The sequence below is a fragment of the Strix uralensis genome, chromosome 5, assembly GCF_047716275.1.
Source record: "Strix uralensis isolate ZFMK-TIS-50842 chromosome 5, bStrUra1, whole genome shotgun sequence".
In the NCBI taxonomy this organism is placed as follows: Eukaryota; Metazoa; Chordata; class Aves; order Strigiformes; family Strigidae; genus Strix; species Strix uralensis.
In genome coordinates, this window is record NC_133976.1 from 89,022,491 (window position 1) to 89,042,559 (window position 20,069).

A 20,069-nucleotide genomic window follows, 5' to 3' on the forward strand; every position below is an offset into this window, starting at 1 on the left:
ACATGTCTTTCACAAATAGAGAATTACACTGGAAAGACTAAACCTAGTTTGAATTCTGGTTTTAATTTCAGCCCTGAACTGTTAGCTTTAATATTCAGCGGAACATTCAAAGTCTGAATTCACGTTTGCTTATTTTAACATTGCTCACCTCCTTTTTTATAGAGGTTTTCTGTTTTCTCTACTGTAGCTTTGCAATATTTTACACTCTATTCAAAATTTCAGACTACAAGAGATTATGTAAGTAGATGTGTCACAAAGTAATGCTGACATTGACTATATGGTCTCTCATAGTTCTCCACTATGTATTGTCTTCTACTATAGCAACACCTTTACTGATTTTTCTATGATAAATACCTTATAGACAAGAAAGTTATAGTTTTTCTTCCTGGTCTACCAAATGAATGCAAATGTGAGTTTTGGGGTATTTTGTTTTGGTTGTTGGTTGTTTTTAATAACATTACTTATTTAATATTGAGGTGGAAATGTACCACTTAACTGATGCTACTGATTTACCTCACAATAATTTCTATTACCTGTTCTATCTAACTGGAAGACTTTTAAAAAGACCACCGATTCCACACAGACAATAGCTCTATCAGCTGCAGACTGGGTTGCATTTTTCGCTTGACAGAAGAAAGCCAACTGCTCCGACTCGCACAGAATACACTCAGCATAAAGTCTCACCTCAATTACGTTAAAATCATCCAAGAGCCCTGCAGTTGCCAACAGCAATTTAGCACTGCTGTCATAAAACATACATTCAATGATGCTATTTCAACAGCCTTTCCAAGGTGTTCTCACAGGACAGGGCCGTACGGGTGGTGCGGCGGGCTCCGGCAGCAGATGGGCCTGAAAGGCCTCTTCAGCCACCAGCAGTTGCCCCCATTCATCCCTTATTCCTCAGGTAGATCACAGATCTCTCAAAACTCCTCAGTGGGCCAGGTGCTGCTTAGTGTGAAAACTGAGGTTGAGGCTGTTTCTGTCGGCCTGCACAACTCAGGAAGATGTTACACCCTCTAAAATGGCCAACTGATACTCGCTGAGGGCTCTCCCACATAAGATTAAAGTGCTACACCTGAGCAGCCTTTAGCAACAAACCACACACGCAAAAAAGAGAGTTCTTCGGGCAACAGAATACATCTGATTTTATCAAAAGGACCCAACTAAACTTTGAACTCATTGGAAAAAATCCTAACAGTATTTTGGTATCTAAACATTCCCATTAAAAATATTTTTATATATCAAAACGTAGATAGTGCTGGAGAAAAACTAGTAACATCTGTTGACATTCTTAACATAGTGTCATATTTTATCTCATAACAACAAAAAAAATAATCAGAAATGCTTTGCTGAAAATGTATTTGCTACAGTAGCTGTTAGATACACACTGGAAAAGTCTTTCTGTATTGAATTTTGGTATTTGAAGTAGACCCGACTTCTGTCATCACAGAGTTTTCTATTTTGAACATCTGTGAGCCTGTTGCTGCAAGTCTCTAAGAAGGGAAGGATGTTTAGTCAAGTGGAGCTCTGCAAAACTAGGCAGACCAGTTTCTAGCCTTCATATTTTGGAAAGTGAGTTATCGACATAAACAGATGTAGTTACTGTCTTACAGCAACAGCTATCATGTCTACCAGCGCTACAGCAAGGGCTCAAACCGCGCTCTCTGGAGAGCGGAGTCTCAGCGCCGACTTGGCTGGGAACGAGATTTGATGGCAGCCCTGGCAGTGCTCAGCAGTCAGGCACTGCACCAGCATGGCCAAACCGGGGTTCTTACCAGAGCAGAACTACTCAGGAGTAAAACAGCTTCTGTATTTCTGATCTACTCTCCCAGAGTCGTCTTTGTATTATGATTTTAAATTTGCCAACACTTAATGACAAAAAAAACCCCACATAAATTTAGATGCAGGGGAAGTGGATTCCAAGTTCAGATTCTCTTAGGATGACAACTCAGGATTGATACATATAAAAAAAAATTAAAGTGTAACTATCTTCAAAGATGAAGTTGCTAGGACTAAACTAGTGAATTAGCCCAACCTTAACAAAAACTGGAATATACGCCAAGTGATAAAGCAGGAAGTCACTTTTAAGTGAAATTAGCACCTAAAGTCAGCACACGGAGGCAAACAAGGCAGCAGCACGTGATCAGGTGCCGAGCCGTCCCTTTTGGCAACTGCTCCAAAAAGCTGTGTCTGCAAGACCACAATCAACGGCTTCGCTGAGGGCGTTAAAACACTCAAAACTGCCTCAGAGTTGAGGACCCTGAACCTTCCAAAGTTATTTTTGAATTCCAGTATTTACTGTGCTAGACAGCTGACTAATTTTTGCAGTGTGCAATTCAGATTGTAGGGGGCATTTAAATACAGGGGATTTACAACAGTGAAACACTCAAATCAGAGCATTGTGGTTCACTGACAACCGTTGGTTGTATAAAACCATTTTTGATGCACAACGGAATTTTTTCAGGTTCATTTGCTCACAGAAGTTGATGATGGAGAAAAACTGTTTCCCCTTAATTTCCACTCCAGCCATACTCACGCTTGGTCATCCCAACACTTGTGGGACTTGTGGCTGGAAGAGCGAAGGCTGGGCAGCAACGACAACTACAACCACGTGAACCCGATCCAAGAGCTGACTTCTACACAACCCTCTAACATGTTAAGTAACAACTAAGAACTAAAAGCTGTAAGTTAAAACAGCTAGAATACTAGAAACGCTTTCCCACGTTTGATAAGAATCAGAGGTACAATGAACCTTTAGCACGTAATTCTTTAATGTAGTTTCTTGTGGAGTCTGAGAGGTAAATCACTCAGATGTGTAGCTGTATTTCAAGAAAAAAGTTAGACCGTATTGAGCTGTATTACAGTCTTGATTTCAATTACAGAGCACAATTTCATACACTTCTGTAAAATGTTTCTGTATTATAGAAATCTAATTCCTGCTCCAAACTGAACACCGTCACATATCCTGAAAAGAAACAAATAACAAACAGTGTAAGTGATATATAGGGTACCGATGAAATTAAAATCAATTCTCCCTATCCCCAAAATTCCCAAGGTTTTCAATCTTTGGAAAGCTTCAATTCAGATTTTAGCTGACAAAGGCTTTTTAAAATAAATGCTTTGCCACTCTGTTATACGAAGCATTAGCAAATTAAAGCCCCTAATTTTCAAACTGCTATTATTCATTCACATTTCACATGAACAACAAGTAGAAACATAATCCAACTTCTGTATGAAATACAGGGTACCCCACACAGCATTCCCAGGCAAGAACAGGCCCCCTGAAGCTTTTTTTATTGTGTACTATATTTGCTTGATGTAGGATAATTGGTTGCTAACAAATTAATTTGTTTTCCCTTTATCTATACTTAAACGTGTTTTCATTTTCCAAGCAAAGACATTAAACTTGGTATTTATCCAACCATTTGTTTTTGGAAGGCTTAAGAAAATCCCATGAGCTGAGTTATCATTTCCCCTAAAGAAATAAAACCTACTCCACAGCTACTCATACATTTCCACAGCTGATCTCAAGCTCGATGAACTTTGAAGCCTGAGAAACAAAGTCTTAAACCAAGAAGTACCATGAAACCAACACAAATACAGCGAGCTGGAAGAGCAGCATCAAGTGAAGAAAAATCTCTACGCTGGCGTAGAATAAACAAAAGGCAGCAACTGTCTCTCACAAAACCAGATGGAAATGCAGTAACCTTTAAAACCAGAAATTGGTGTAAAAACCAAACCTGTCACCAGACTGTACTCCCATGGGGAAACAGTAGTTAAGTTCTAATCGAGCGATGTTGCCAAGCCGGAGCACTACTCCCGCACCGTAAGACCAGCGGATACACTCGGCCAGCTTCTGCAGGTGAGCTCTGGGACCATCGCCTGAAAGCAAAGGAGCAGAACAAGAATCAAAGCAGGCGTCAGGGTGGTCAGAGGCTGACGGGATTTGCAGAGCCGGAAGACAGGCTACTTCAGATTCAGAAGGTATTTACTACCCACAACTCCCATAAATGCCAAGGACCTTGGACTCAAACTACTACGATTTCAGCTGGACTGCTGCTTGATCTTCATTTCCCACCACAGGGTACCTACCTGCATGAATGCGGAAATGAGTACTAAAGACTTAAAGGTCTTTAGTGGGTCTCTATTATTTTTAAAGCTGATTAATCTGCTTTTCAGCTGCGCACAAAGCATCTCCCCCCGGTATGGATGCCGCCTCTCTCCCATCATGTGAGGCAGACATCAAATATCACTCTATCCCCACACTGACTGAAAAGACAGTGAAAAGTCATACGCTAGTACAGACACGGATCTGGAAAAAAGTTGGGGATGGGAGGAAAAAAAAGTCACATAGCTACCACTCCCTCATCTACGCTCTAATGCTACCAACTTTTTATTTAGCTCATCCCTGTAAACATTAGAATCCCATTAAAACATCATCCTCCCATCTCCCTTCAGAACAGCGCGAGAGGTTCATCAACAACCACACCGCTCTGTGAACACCCTCAATTCACAGGCACTGCTTTACCATCCCAGCTCTCTTTCCTACAAGTTGTGCTAGAATTTATGTAGAGCGCTGAAAAAATGACCGGCACTCTGTCAAATACACAAGTTCATAGCAGCAGCTTTTTGACTGACACCAAAAGATACTGGTAAACCATCTACTTCTGATGAACAGACACAGAACAGCTCTCCTCTCCTTTTTGGTTCTGTACATAGAGAGAAGCAGGTTTTGTTCTATACAATTCTACTGAGTCTTACCATAGTTAAGATTGCAGAGGTTTCCAGCATTAAGGAAGAAATGTGTTCGGAAAAGGTCTCCAAAGCCTCCGCGGCCCGGCCGGAAAGGCAGAGGGGTGTACAGATGCAAGCCTCCAGCCCAGTAGGCTTCTCCTCCCAGGTAATCACCTATTTAGGTAAAATGTTGGAATAAAAGCATTTACTGTGGAATATATTAAAAGAACCAGTTGTTAAAGGCACAAGAACACACCCTTAAGTTGTTTTACAGTGCGCTTCTACCCTTTACAACCCCGGCCGTTTCCTTCTAGCTCTCTCCAACCTCACCACTATCCAGGAAAAAAATCTGCACTTACACAATTCTTTAAACCTTCGAAGCGAAGTGCCCTTTTCCTTCATGCCCTCACTGAACAGCCTGAGGCACACCCCTACTTGTGGTTCATCAAAAACTACCTCCCAACCACCTCTAAAATACTTGCCTTCGTTTTAAAAATGGGAAATTGATACAATTCAACAATTAGCTTTAAAATTATACTGAATACGGGACCCACTAGAACGGCGAGTCAGCAGCAGAGTAAGGGACGGAACCGAGGAAGCTCCTGGCTCTGCAAACACCTTGGCTGACCAGACTCATCTGCCCTGAGCTACCAGGACATTCCACGTATCACACAGAGATTTACCGTCACTGTTGATATAACCCTCTTCTGGGAACTTTTTCAGCTTGAAGGTTTCTCACTAACTGAGGTGACATACTGGGAGTGTCCACGTCTGAACACACACTGGGTTTACAAAATCAGCTTACGGCTTAACTAAGAACTAGCGGGCTTCAGTCCATCGTGAACTAATATACAACAACAGATCGAGACGTAACACTCCTCAGATCCAAAGTGCAGAACGAGTGCGATTATTTTTAAGCTATACAAAGCTGAAGGACAGAATCTGACTCTGTGTTACACGCTAATATTTACAGTCTTGTCAGAGGAGTGGGATGTAGAGGTTTCAGACCTTCGCTCTGGGGTCCAATGCTGTACATGCTGAATCCCCGCACGCTCGTTGGTCCACCAAGGTAAAACCTAGTGAATACAGGCAAATTGAATTTAATGCTTCACTAGAACAGACAGACTTGAAAATATCTAGCCATACATCTAACACTGCTTTTCCGAGTTACAGGTAACTTTGTAGCGGGTTTAGTAAAGTGTATTTAAAGAAATACAAGAAATTATAGCTAAATCTAAAACCTGACGCATTTGGCAAGAAATTCAAAATAAATGGAAGTATTAAAAATAAAAATCAGTTTGCCATCCCTTACAAAGATCAAACCAGAAGGATCCCAGCACTGAAGAAGAATCAGAGTACTGTCTGATTCTGTCTGTTGCAATCATTGTGACAGAAATACCACAGTTTAGATCACATGCAAAGTTGACACTTGGTATTTATTGTAAATAAATTTCAGTCCAAACAGTTTCTGCTAGTGATCTTTAAACTCAGGTCTTAGAGGGCAAAAATGCCTAAAAAGCCAACATAGTTACAAAATGGCTTTACTTCTAGAAATACCTACAGTGTTATCTATGCCTGATACAAAACTTTGCAGAGGGTAAATCCCATTTTGCAACTGTAAACTCTGGCAGGCAGAGCTACTACACAGCAAGTTATGAACTTATGTTACCCCAATATGAAAATCAAAAACAGAAGGCATGGCTTGAGCACTAACATGCAATTAAATCTAATTAGAAACATTTTATTCTCCTCAGAACCAGAACTACTACTGCTCCTCTCTTCTACTAGAGTTTTCTTTATCCACTGCCTGGGTTGACTGCAAAAAAAAAAAAAAAAAAAAAAAATCAAGAAACATTTTAGAAACTTGCCTGTCAGCTATACTGGATGGCTTGTCTCCAATAGGTACCAGCATTCCACCCCAAAGTGATGCTGAAACAACCTTTGGAGACAAAAAGAAGTTGTTTATTAATACGTATGACTTAATTTCCCTAAAAGAAGTATTAGTAACATTTCATCGCTCAGCAAGAGGCAGAGCTCCCACCAGTCGGGGAAAGCTGCGCCAGCATCACGCCATCAGTGTTTGCAGCGAACTCTTGATCACTGCTGCCCTCTTTCTTTTCTGCAGTGCTACATCTGAGAAAGTCTCCAGCACATCTGAACCAAGGGCTGCTCTTACAATAGCTAAAGGGAACACTCATCCAGCTCCTATTTTCTTATGAATTGTCATGTCCTGAAGTAAGACAACACTGCTGACATAATTTACTCCTGGCAATTTTAAACCCGTAGGGGGCCAAGTCCAGCAAATAGCTACCAAAAATGTACAATTATTACCTGTCTGTAAACTAGCCTTATAATTAAATGAAACCACCTTCTGCAACTCACTAAATTGACTTCAAATACACATACAGCATTACTATACAGTAATTCTTGGGCGCCAAATCACTGTAATAAATACAGTTGATAATTTACTTGCTGCCTGTGTACCAAGTAGAAGTCCTCCTGCCCGCTGGTGAGACCTGTGGTCAATACACAGCCTGTGCAGAAGCCAGCTGCACGCAGGCCCACCCCGTGAACCACAGGTGGCATGAAGTGATGTGGAGTACGTGATGGGACACGCTCCACTGCCCCTCACAGCGTGGGCACAGCAGCGGGCAGGGGAGCGAGCAAAGTCCTCCTCGTGTAGCCATGAAGCCATTAAATTACCTCCTAGGAGAACACGCTGTCTTTCAGCCAAATAAATGTAAGATTAGCAGTGCACTCATCAGGCAATGCCTTTTCTTCCACCACAGGGAAGGTGCAAATGTAATGATGTAAGAGGAAAGGGGTACAGCAAATAGCCTCACAAAGCCCTTCTGCATCGGCCTCGCTGGTCTCACCCCAGAACCTCAGTGCACTGAGTCGCCTCAGAACAAAAGCATGAGAGCGCAGCCCGGCAGAGCCTCAGCACCACTTTGTGAGTTTCTGCACTGCGGGAGTCGCCTGGAGCTGTTTTCAGCTGGCATTGCTGGCATAATGCTAACATTCTTCTAGTCTCCTAGAACCTCCTCATTGCTCCCGTCCTTCCTCAAAAGCTATCAAGAGGCAGAGATCTTCTCAGCGCATTTTGGTTTTAGTATGTTGGGATGCAAATTATTGTAACCTCTGATTTTTAAATCTTCATAATGGAAGTTGCTGCTTAATTCCCCATTCAGCTGTGAGACAAGAACCTCCTGCAGCATCTCCATGTGATAAAGAACTTCTTTCTAAATACAGACAGAAATGTGTCTAGGATATATTGACATTCTTATTCCACTGAACAGAAAAAAAACTATTTCCACCTAATACTAGGTCTAGGCTGTTGAAACTGCCTGAAAATTAAGATCTCTATGTTCTCGTAAGAAGCTCAAGTTCATTAAACATGAACCTGGAGTGGAGTTTTCCAGTGTCATTTCCTCTGAAAGCAGTCTGGTTGGTATAAGCAAGAACTGCTCTGCCAACCAAACCAAGACTGTCAGGGATGATGGTACAGGAATTTGTTTCAAAACCCCCCCGTGACTCCAAAGCAAAGCACTGATGTGGACAGCACACCATAAAACTGGTGATGTGTTCTGGCAGACTGGGGTCTCACCTGAACTGCTCACGGCACCACGTGTCTGTCTTATTGGAACTTAAATTGTTCATTGTGAACAAAACATTGTAGTGCAAGCTTAGCGCTGTAATGAAATCAGTCTTCCCATTCTTTCCCAATAATTTTACATAGAGGAAATAATTACATGCTATGATACTGAAATTAGTAGTCATATATTCATAATTTATAACGACAAAACTAAACCAAGATTAGGCAGAATATTCATAAGCAGGTGAAAGAGACAGCCTGCAATAAGTTTTTGAAAAATCACTCTTAAGAAAGATCCCAAAGAACAGACATGCTCAACGTTACTGCTGAAAGGAAAATAGTTCATGTGGTTAACTGTCAAACAAGCTGTTCTTTCCAAAATGCCCACTTCTCAAGTGACTGTACATGGCTGGAACATCAGGTGAAAAATAGAGTATTTCAATTTCAAAAAACTAACTCAAGATACCACTTTCAAAAAAACAAATCAAGGTACCTACACCATCCATCTTTCACTTCCGTATTTCTCTAATCCATGGTGAAAAACTGTAAGAAATGGAACCAATAACCTCATCTGCTAACTCAGAGCAATTACTAAAATATCTTTCAAAAAAATTACCGAATCCCAGATAAGTTGCTTATTCAACTGAAATTCAAAATCCTCTTTTAGAAAGCTCACGTCCCCGCCTGTATAGCCAGCCAGCTCCTGCAAAGACAGAAGTTATGACAGTTGTAACGGGTATTACACACTTCTTCCCTCTACAAGTTCATCACGTCTGCATCAGCGTAAGCAGAGTTTTCTGTACGAGGAAGACAGAATCGCTGGTACAGAGACACAACTGAGTTTTGGACCAGTGAACAGTCATGCATGACCCTCAGAACAATGAGCTGCATTCTTCTCCTCCAATATGAAACCAAGGTATTGCTTTCTGAGCCATTTTGTAAATGACAGCAAAACAGAACGGAGCTGGAAAACTCTGCACCCAAAATCAAAACTCTCACTGTATTTACCTAGACCGGAGAAGATTTCACAACACAGTACAGCAGGGCAAGTCAAAAATGACAAGTGAAGTGTCTGAATCAGTGTCAGAGGCAGCATCTAACCAATGATACGTTAACTAAACCCTGAATTATAACCACCGCTCTCACTCAGAAACAGAACAGTTCACTGCAGCTGACAGGAACAGCAGCACTTCTGATTTCAATGGCATCTCAAAGCAATCTGCTCCTAAAGCACTGCAGAGGTTAATGCTTCTGAAGTACCAACCCATACAGCAGAAGAGCCAGCTTTCCTAAAAGCTCTGACAGTAACAAGAGCGAAAACCATTTTCTGGGTCAGAATGATACATGAGTATGCCTTTTGAGAGGTATTTTTACCCAGTCTTTCATTTTTAAGACTTACAAACTTTGTAAGCAGCAACGGGACCACAGTCTGGTAATCCTACATGGCCGTGTTAGGAAACAAGGACTAATACCTACTGTAAAGTGTAGAGTAAATACTGCCAGGGATGATGAATCTCAGCTAATAATTTAATGCTAACGGGGAGATAAAATGGCTGTGCTGTCTGACCAATGGTATACAAATGAAAATAAAATAAAAAAGGTTTAATGATTTTTAAAGGGCACACACTGTAAAGATAAAAAGTAAACACTGGCCATCACTGTATCCTAGCCATTTTACAATTGGTCTCTAACTTTAGACATTTTTAACAGGAACATCAATTAGATAAATTAAGACTTACTCAAACGCACCAATAAAACCCAGTAATAGCATAAGTGATTTAATATTACCTGATTAATTTTCAGCAAAGCACCTCGTCTTGGCAAGATTGAGGAGTTCCGGGAATCAATTACCATGGCATGCTAAAAAGAATCAAAAAATTATGTTTAGGTTCCTGTATTTGTTGACTATCACAGAGTGACACTATCATTTTCCTTCAAAACCTGCGCAAACAGTGGAAGACAACCCCTGTTCCAGCTAAGGCCAGTGTAGCTTCATGGGTTTGAGAACAACACACCTACAGACTCCCTTAGTTTTGAATTCAGAGGCCACAGGAAATGCACACAGTTGTACCTTTTGGCCGTGGTACACACCAGAATACAGCAGCAACAACGCCCCAGGGTAAATCACCAATTCTGTGACTGTCACCTGCAAATAGTTTATCTCCTCCAGTTTGTAAGTGACACGTTAAAGATGGCAAGTGACCAAAAACTGCTAGAGGAAAGAATATTTAGAAAGGGCACGACAATGTAGGATGAGGAAATGTACTGATCCTGTCTCCTACAAGACAATTCTGCAGAAGGAGATGGCAGAGGAGGCGGAGGGAGGCCCTGCAGAAAGAAGCAGCCAGCCCGTGTGACAGCCAGAACACAACACTCAGCCAGGGAAATGTCTTCTCTTGGACCTCCTGGCTGACTCTGCCTGCACAACCACACACAGCAAGAGAGCTCTGAAGTAAAACACCCTACCTACTAAGGCAAAAAGCTGCTTTGGTATCATTCCGAAGTATTAGATGACTCAAAATAATGTGTTTTTGAGAATTATCAGGAAAAAGCCTTACAGAGAGAGAAGATTTAAGAGAGTGTCCGCTTTCTTCTCGAACGGAAAAGGACGCTGTTCTAGCAAGGCAGCCAAGCTCTCTCCACACACCCTCCCACTTCAGTGTGTGATTGGTCTTCCAGACTGGAAACTACAAATAAAGAATTAAGACATGAAAAAAATTCTGCTACAAAATTAAAACATTTCCCTGAAAAGTCTTTCTCTCTAAACTTTATTTATACATGAGTCTATGCTTTTTCTTTCCAAACTTCCTGGATCAGAGAGAAACCCTTTTCCATTTCAGAGTCACGTTAATTCTGCTCCAGCCAAGTGTTCCTTCAAGCAGGTGTGCACTACTGAATCCATCCCAAATGAAAAACATCTCAAACTGGGCTGGTACAGTGAGCTGGGCAACCAGCTGCCTCTCTGAAACGATGCTTTAAACATTAAAAATTTGGAAAAAAACATACTGGTATTTTTACATGGCCAAAATAGGATTGAATTCTAAGAAAACCACTAAGGTGTATTACCCGTCATTCTAAAATTGTTGACCTCTTTCAGATAATGACAGTCAGCCCTGGGCACACGTGTTTCAATCATTACAAAAGTAAAGCCAACATTTGTGAACGCCAGCTGTGACCTGAATTCAGTGTAAATGAAGCATGTGCTCCACAGACGCTTGTGCTACACTTACGTTAAATTCTGTTGATATTCCTCTATCAGTTTCCCGAAGAGAGCTCCAAGGGAACTGCCCCGTTACTTTATACAGGTTAACTGAAAAACTGAAACACAACGTTACTGGCAGGTGTGGAAGTGAAACTATTTAAGCAAGTGGAGTTTTAAATTATCACAAAAACTTAAGAAACCAGCTCTGCTACATTATTAACAGACCCTCAGCAAAGGAATACATTGAATTATTATTCAATGAAAGATGTTACTCATTGTTTTACATTCCTGCACCAAAAAAAGTACTCAAAAATGCATCCCCTACTTTCTTTCAAACTTGCCAGGCTGTGGTTTGAAGAACGACAGGCCATATGAAGTTTCCTTTGTTCCGTAGGAGAACTGGAAGGTTACCTTCTCTGCACGTCCAAAGAGATTTGGGAATTTCAGGCCAAGTACCTACGAAAAATAAAAAAAAAAAACCCACATTTCATACAGCTTGCTGTCGTGCATCTGAATCGTATGTTGAAGACAAACACATCTACCGTGAGAATGAGAAACAAAGACATTAAAAAGAGTTGTAACTGAATGTGCTTTAATTTAAAGTCAGGTTTCTCTGTGCGCTGGCAGCAAAAGCCATCACATTAGCACCAGTTACAGTTAATCACCCAATTTTTATTGCTGTCCAGTAGCTGCTGACTTAATCTGCATTCTCACTGTATCATCAGTACTGCTGTTATTTCAGACAAAATCTCCCAGCCAGTCCCACAGCCCAGGAGAGTAAGTCTCTGGCGTAATAAGCAGCTGCTCTGCCACTGCAGACTTGCCAGCTGATCATCAGGAAAGCTCCTTCTCAGGCAGGGCTTGTCGGAACCCAGCGATAAGGAAAACTATCACTACAGAGCCACTCCCTCTTATTTCTGTTTCGAGTGACCAGAGGCTTTTGCCATCAGTCCTGACAGCAGCACAGTGTTACCACTACAATTCTCCAGAAACTCGTTGAACACTTTTGACTGTTCTGAGACAAACTCCCTTTAACCCTTTGGCAGCAAGGATGGAGCGGGTTTCCTCCGCGCACAGACGCTCCCAGGGCTGCTCTCCTGTTGCGTGGCCTATTTTAAAAGAACACGAAGAGCCTGCCGAATCCTGCCTGCCTTCCTCGCACAGCTGTGGGACGCAAGTCAGTCACCTGAACTTTGTGATGATGGCTACTGTGCAATCATCCAGCCAACCAGATACCACTAATCCAAAGGGCTCTAAGGCTGAAATGCCAGATCTATAGACTTCAGATGAATCTGTGGGATTAGAATAAATGTCAAATCTATCTAACTCTTACGGAAACATAACCTCTGCTGCCCATACCAGTGTACACAAGTCATGCTTTTTTATCACTGAGATGTTTCGCTTCTCTGTAACAAATTAAAATCAAATAGAGGGGGAAGCTGAGTACAAAAAGAGGAACCACAGTAACTTTCAGCCTGTTTTCAGACGCTCTAGAACCAGCGGGTAGGATTCCTCACCGGTTTGATTCAGGCCAGGCACCCTGGACGCCGCTCTCAGCAGCAGAGCCGCACACGCAGCTCTCAGTAACTGCCTGCGCTCGCAAAACGCCAGCACCTGAGTCATGCAGTATCTTATCCGGGTTAAAAATACCCCTAAGAAGAAAAGGATGAGTCCCTTGATCCAGCTTATCCAGCAGCCCCAGGCAGAGCTGCACGGTGCGCACAAGAAGGCAGAGTGGGCGCAGAAACGAGCGCCTGAAAGCACAATCAACTCACCCCAGCACTCCCCTGACAAGGACACGGACAGAACAACACCACCGCTGTTACTTTTTGTGTCAATCGGTAAATATTTTTCACACAACGTTCTAATCTGATGCATCCTTAAATCGAATCAAATGGAAACAAGTTCCACAGTTTGTATGGTTCTGGAAAACCTTATATTTTGCAGCCTGGAATAACTGGTACCGGGCTAAAATAGTGAAAATCAAGGACACTTTAAATACATCTCATAGAAACAAAACGCCAAGCTCCTTATTCATCTCTCCAGTAGATAAAGCATCTTAAATATTATCAAGAAATTACTTAAGTCATCTTAAGAATTAAAAAATTAACACCCTGAGTTGGAAGCTCATTTTTCCCTAAATGCCCAAAACAGGCTTTTGCTGAATGAAGGCCTGACTAATACAAAGACTCTGTAGAGACAAAGGTCTGGCAAAGCCTTAGTAAAGCCGGATCAAGAAAATAATTTGGCTTGGATCACCAAACTCCTTCCTAGGTTTGAAACATGAAAGTAAGAAGAATATCAAAAGGGATAAATAATTATTTGAAATAATCCATACCATACTGCCTTCATTGTTGCCAACCATAGTGTTATAGCTTCCAGTTAGTCTTCTCAATTCTGTTACCTCAAAGGTGACATCTAAACCGTTTGGAAGGGCATCATCTCCTGCATCAACAACCAAACAAACGTATGTTATCTCTAAAGACCTATTAAAAAAATGAAGACAGAAGATGACTTGAATTATTTGAAAACTGGTTGAATTAAGTGATAATCAAAGTCTGCATTACAAATTAAAATGGCTCAAGAAAAAAGATGGTGTTTGGATATGAGCTGCAGAATTTGGCTCAATCCCAGCACAACGGGCTTTAATCATCAACATGTTAGTTTAATTGTGAAATAGTAACATTTGTTTGTTACCTATAAACCCAAGGACATACACAGATTCTGACATTAGAATAACGAGAAAGCAAAGTGGTCCAGAAAGGGCAAGAAGAACGCTGTCACTAGGGCAGAGCTCCCAGCGCTCTGCAGTAAGTGCTGAAGGACAGAAACCACCCCAGTCCCAGTCCCTCGGGGCTCTGGCTAGGGCAGCAGCTCCAAAACCCAGCCGTCAAGGGCCCCTGATTCTGCCTGAAGCCCAGGGGACAGCAACCAGGGGGGCTGCACTGCGTTTCCTTCCCAATCCCACACCGTTCTGCTGCAGGGGCTTTGGAAGCCACCACAGGAACGTCCACGGAACCTTCCTGTGAAATCCACACATGCTCACCTGCCCCACAAACACTATGAGCCAATTTTTAATCCCAAGCACTGACACAATGACTAGTATTGCCTTAAGCACCAAGGGTGTGCTGATACGATGCTGGTTCTGTGATGTGTAATAGATGGAAGTACAGGACACGTTTTCAAGCTTTTCCTCAAGTGCTCCTCTGAAACTCCTGATTAAGGGATGTGCACTGTCATTATTTCAGTGCTGGAAATGCACCCGTTTTTGCATATATGAGTAATGTTTATATACACATATATATAGACACATGCAAATACCTCCTTTTCACAAGGGTAATGGATGTAGACACATACATTCATATATATATCTCTATAGCACATCTACATGAGTATCTAAAATATATAAAGGTATATGAGAGAGTAAGTTACAGACACAGAAAACATCCACCCTATTACACGGGGAAATATACACATGTGTGTGCATGAGAAAAAAGGTGAGGATTAATGAGGCAATACATACCTTGACAGGTGTCAATCAGAACCTCGACCTGTCTAAAGATTCCCAGACGAAGCAGCTTTTCACGAGCTTCATGCGATTTTCTCATCACCTACAGGATGAGATTAAGTAGCTCAGTCATTGAATTGTGGAATAATAAAAGAGTTTGGGTTGGAAGGAACCTCCAAAGATCATCCAGTCCATTGGAGTCTTTCAGGTTACCAAAAAATAACTAGGATAAAATAGTTAAAATGCAGCTAAGTCACAAAATATTCACGGATGTTGTATACAAAGACACATATATGAGCCTTCAAAGGAGATCACAACCACTTCAACACTTGAATCTGTAAAAAAAAAAACCCCAAACCTGAGCACCCAGCTCAGTTCCTACCTTTTGTTAGTTTGCTTCCCTATTGTTATAATATTAAACCTATCAGTCAAATAGGTTTCCACAGTTAAAGCTTGTGCACCTATTTACGGGGCACATGCTTTTGGCAAAAAACCCAAACACCCTAATTTGTTTAAATTTAGGCCAATTTACAGGTCTAATTGCCAGCCATGCTCCAGAAAGAATCGCCACTTAAAAGCACAAGGACAAGCAGCCTAACTCACACTCTGATCTCTGTGGAGTCATCTGTGCTGAGATCCAGTCGTTTATCTTAAGCAAAATAACTGAAAGTGTCACCTACACAGTTCAGCAATTCTCAGATGGTAAAATTGAAGCTGAAAAAATATCTCGGAGTACTGTTTGCCATCGCACAACATCTTTGAGCTGAATACATCAGAAAACACAGTATCTGCCAGTATTTCATATTTCAGTTTGGCTTCCATACGACAAGATCAGAATCATCACAAAACTTGTCAGAGTTGCCCCCTGTCTGAAGGGAGCAGCCCAAAGCAGGAAAAAGAGAAAATCGAAACCTGAATTTTTAAACAGTAGGTGTGATAGTCACTGCAGTACTTACATCAATGAGATTTTTAGCCTTGAAAACATCAGAGATTTCATACATGATAATGTCATCTTTGGTCCTTCCCAGTCCCTCGAAGTGCACGTGCTGAACCACCACCTGAACAGAACAGATGTTTAAACACAAATACTGAATTTGCATCTAATAATGAGCCCCAAGATCACCAGTGCAGACATAAATATCGCTGTCTGAGTGAAAACCCTGAAGATCCCTGGGCTAATTACTGCTGACCTACATTATCAGGTAACAGTGCTATCTACAATTCTGGAAAGTTGTTCCCTTAACACGAAAATTAAAGAAAACTCTGACACCAAAGCTGGTTGTAGCAGAAGCGACAGTAAGAGACTGCAGCTGAGATTTTGGCCATAAGTGCTGTACAGACAAATAAATCACTGCAGAAATCACACTGAAGTGTTAAGACATGTAAGAGAAAACACGTCATCAATCAGTCCTAGTTCAGCTGTATCTTGTCTCAGCTACACAGAAGCAAAGAGTTAAAACAAAAAACAAACACTTACAAGCCATAAATATTTAAACTGTAACTATTGAAATGATTACTGTTACCAGAGCACTGTAGTTTAAAATGCATATTAACATCACTACCATTGTGAGGTTTTATGTTTTCTTAAATCATTCATCTTGTTACAAACGTGAGGTTCCTGGTTGGACGGGTGATCTTCAAGGCCTTTTCCAACTGACATGATTCTGGGAAATCATCTGAGGTAATTTCATCTTAAAAATCACAACCCGTTCCAGGTTAGCTGGTGCAAATTAACTACAGCGATTGTATTTCCCTTGTTTTTCCAACCTTTTCAGTGTATTATAGTTTTAGGGGTAAGCGTCCAAAAAAAAAAAAAAATCTGCAAATGTTTCATGTATTCACATGTAATAAAACAGCAGAGTAAGAGCAACTTAGCATTGCTGCAAACTGCTTAAAAAACCCGGTCAGAAGTTATTTTATTTAGTTCATACATAATGAACTACATAAAAACCAAATGCTGTTACCAAGCTTCTAGTGAGGATGACTCTGAACAGCATAAGGAAAATTTTCATGAAAATTAAGATAATGCAGGGTATCTCACCCTTCTAGCACAGCTGAACATATTCTGGGCCACGACAGACATGCTCTTACATGTGAAATATTTTTTTTTAAAAAAAAGTTCCCATCCTCCGCTGAGGTTAGCAACATCATCCACGTGGTGGCACTTCACCCTAAGGCGGCTGCACCGCACCCTCCCGCAGATTAAGGGCCGTTGCTGGGTTTGTTCCTAAGCAGTGCTGCAGAGCAGTAACCTCTGATGAGAGAGGGGAAAGCAGCACCTGCAAACAGCTCTACCAGCTCCAAACTGAATTTAATAACAACTCCTGCGGCAGGGAAAAAAAGAACAGGAACTCGACAACACCAGATTAAATTCACAGTATGGAATTCAATTCCTTCACATCTCAACCCACAGCTTAGAAAGTTCCCTTAGGAAAACAATCAAGCAAGGGTGGCAAGACATTTCTCTTCAGAAAAACACCAGCACGTTGTGCAGGTACTTACATCTTTGTTTTCGAGAATTTCCTGCTTGGCCTCAGGTTCAACTTCAACCAGCTCAGCTTCCTCTCCCAAGGCACCAAAGTCCGGCCCACCCGTTGGCAGAGGCTCCAAACTCTGGAAGCGTAGAAGAAAACAGCGTTGAACGCGGTGTGTGGCTTCGTGATTTCTGCCTTTTGCAAAGAAAAGTGACTATGGCTGTGGACACTGCGCTCACCAGATCCCAAGGGGAAAAAAGCAAAACTGAAGAACTAAAATGAGGAGAATTATCAGCACATTTGTTACTTACCTGCTTGCCAGAATTCTAATGAAAACTGAACACCCTCCATGTTGGCTGATTTCTCAAAAATACTCTGCACTCTCCCAAAAATAACCTGATATTTAAGGAATGCTTCCTGTGTTAAAGATGAATTCTACCCTCTTAAAAAAAAAAAATCTAAAAAATTAGGGTGTCGCTACTTCATTTGGGTTTTTGGGAGGGAGAGGAGTATGAATGTTGAACAATTTAAAACAAAAGGGTGTTTTCCGCATGTTACTTCGCTTTGCCTATATTTATATGCTTTCATATGTTCCTCTTTCTTTTAAAAGTAACCTTCCAAGTAATGGGCAAGAGCCTCAGGGCCTGTCCGCCAGAGGGGAATGTTTTATCAAAAGGGGTTCCAGCACAGCACGACTTGCTGTATGCTCCCTGAAAGAGCCCTAAAATAAGGCTTGTCAGAAGAGGATGGATTCAAGCTCGAGTGAGCAGAGGGTTGCCTGCCAAAGCAGAGGTCAGGATTGGGTAACTCAGTAAATCTACTTCTAGTCTTAAATTCCTAATTCAGTACTTGCTGCATCACTTAAGGACAGCTGGTTTGGCTGGAAGAGCAAACTGCAGTTACATATCAGAATCAAATTAAACAAAACCAGAACCCTCTCTCACTCCCAATAATTTTCAGGCAACCATGAAAGAGTCTGCATCCAGACAACAACATAGATCAGTTTATACTACAGATGGATACAAAACCAAGGACACAAGAAAAAAATTTGAAACAGAAATTGAATTAGTCACAATAATTAGATAATCTGGAGCCTTCACAGCCCCTGCTGCTGGTCCTCAGGCTGATTAAACACCAGGTAAAAGCCTCACAGGTCCCGGTACCCTCCAGAGCACCCCCAGCCCCGTTAACCACACCTCATTAACCACACCTCATCACCCACCTCACAGTTTTAAACACCCCCACGAAGGCTCCCCACGGTTGCTTTAAGGGGAAAAGAGTTTAAGCCAAATTCACAAGGTATTTCACCAAAGGGTTTGCCCAGCGACTCCTCTGCTTTCCAGCCAGCAGCACCACCAGCTCTGTGTTTCCCTGACAGTCTCTCCACTCCCCCGAGCAGCCTGCTCAGCCCTCGGCCGCTTCCCTACACCCGCAGAGACGCTTCTCTCTAATGAGGCCCCGGAGAATTCACCGACCTCCCGCAGCACTTCAGATCCTACCCAGCCTCGCTCTTGGACATTATTTTCTGATGGTCAAGACACACTTTCTCCTGCTGCCATTATAACCACGACTCATCCTGCCACAGCGGACGCTTCAACCTCCACGTCCCTCCCTCACCCGCCAGCCGCTGCCGTTGGACATTTCTCTTTCCATGCGGATCCCCCCAGCGACACCAAACCCCCAACCTCCGCTTCTCGCCCTCCACCTGCAGCTCTGGGGCGGTTTCTCTTTGCTTCCTGGCGGGATTTTTCCTCCCAACACTTTTTTTCCATCCCCCTTTTTTCCTCCCTTTGATTCCTCCCTTTTTTCCCTTCCTTCCCCCCCTTCCCCCTCCCTTTTTTTCTTTCCCCCTTTTTTCTTTTTTTCTTTACTTTTTTTTTTCCTTTTTCTTTTCTTTTTTTCTTTTTCTTTTCAGTTTTCATTTCTCCAGCCTGGTTCTTGCCAGTTCCCCGAGCCCAAGGTCAACCCCGACCACCACCAGGGAGGAAGGGAAGGCCCGGGAAGGGAAGGGGAAGGGGAGGCAGCAGCCGGGCCGGGCCCGGCCCCGCGCAGGCCCCTGGCGGGACGGCGGTTACCGGCCCGGAGCCTCTCGGCGGGGGGGGGGGGGGCGCAGGGTCCGATCCTGATTCCGGTCCCAGGCCCGGCGAAGGCGCGCGGCCGGCGCTCGCCATCGGTCCGGGCCTGGCCCGAAGGTCGCCGAGGCGACCTTCGGGCCAGGCCCGGGGCGGGGGCGAGCGCCGGCCGCGGCCGCTGTCGCACCCCCCGGGCCCCTTCCCGCCCCCCGAGCCCCCCGCGGCGCTCACCCGTGCGTGCACCGTGCCCATGGCGGCGGCGAGGGGAGGGGGCGGCCGGGCTGGGGCTGAGGGGAACGGCCGGTGCTCAAGGCCGCGCTCCGGGGGCGGCCATGACAGGCAGCCCCGCCCCGGCTCCCATTGGCTGGAGGAGCAGGAAGAGGCGGGGCCAAACGTCCTTCCGGGAGGCGGGAAGAAGGGGTTGAGGGAAGTTACTGCCTCAAAAAAAAAAAAAAAAAAGAAAAACCGAATAATATCGGTTTTG

At 42.9% G+C, this 20,069-nt stretch overlaps 1 protein-coding gene across 1 annotated transcript; it reads right to left on the bottom strand.

Annotated features, from left to right (window-relative positions):
* Positions 1 to 2,753: 2,753 nt before the first annotated feature.
* On the bottom strand, positions 2,754 to 19,962 carry SAMM50 (SAMM50 sorting and assembly machinery component). The gene is made up of 15 exons (XM_074872154.1): positions 19,817 to 19,962; positions 17,542 to 17,652; positions 15,996 to 16,097; positions 15,055 to 15,142; positions 13,870 to 13,976; positions 11,857 to 11,987; positions 11,560 to 11,647; positions 10,888 to 11,016; positions 10,118 to 10,189; positions 8,946 to 9,032; positions 6,603 to 6,673; positions 5,743 to 5,810; positions 4,762 to 4,908; positions 3,741 to 3,882; positions 2,754 to 2,965 (listed from the first exon to the last, which is right to left on the bottom strand). The coding sequence occupies exons 1-15, from the start codon at positions 19,835 to 19,837 to the stop codon at positions 2,920 to 2,922; spliced, it is 1,410 nt and encodes a 469-aa protein (XP_074728255.1). The 5' UTR covers positions 19,838 to 19,962; the 3' UTR covers positions 2,754 to 2,919.
* Between the last annotated feature and the right edge of the window lie 107 nt (positions 19,963 to 20,069).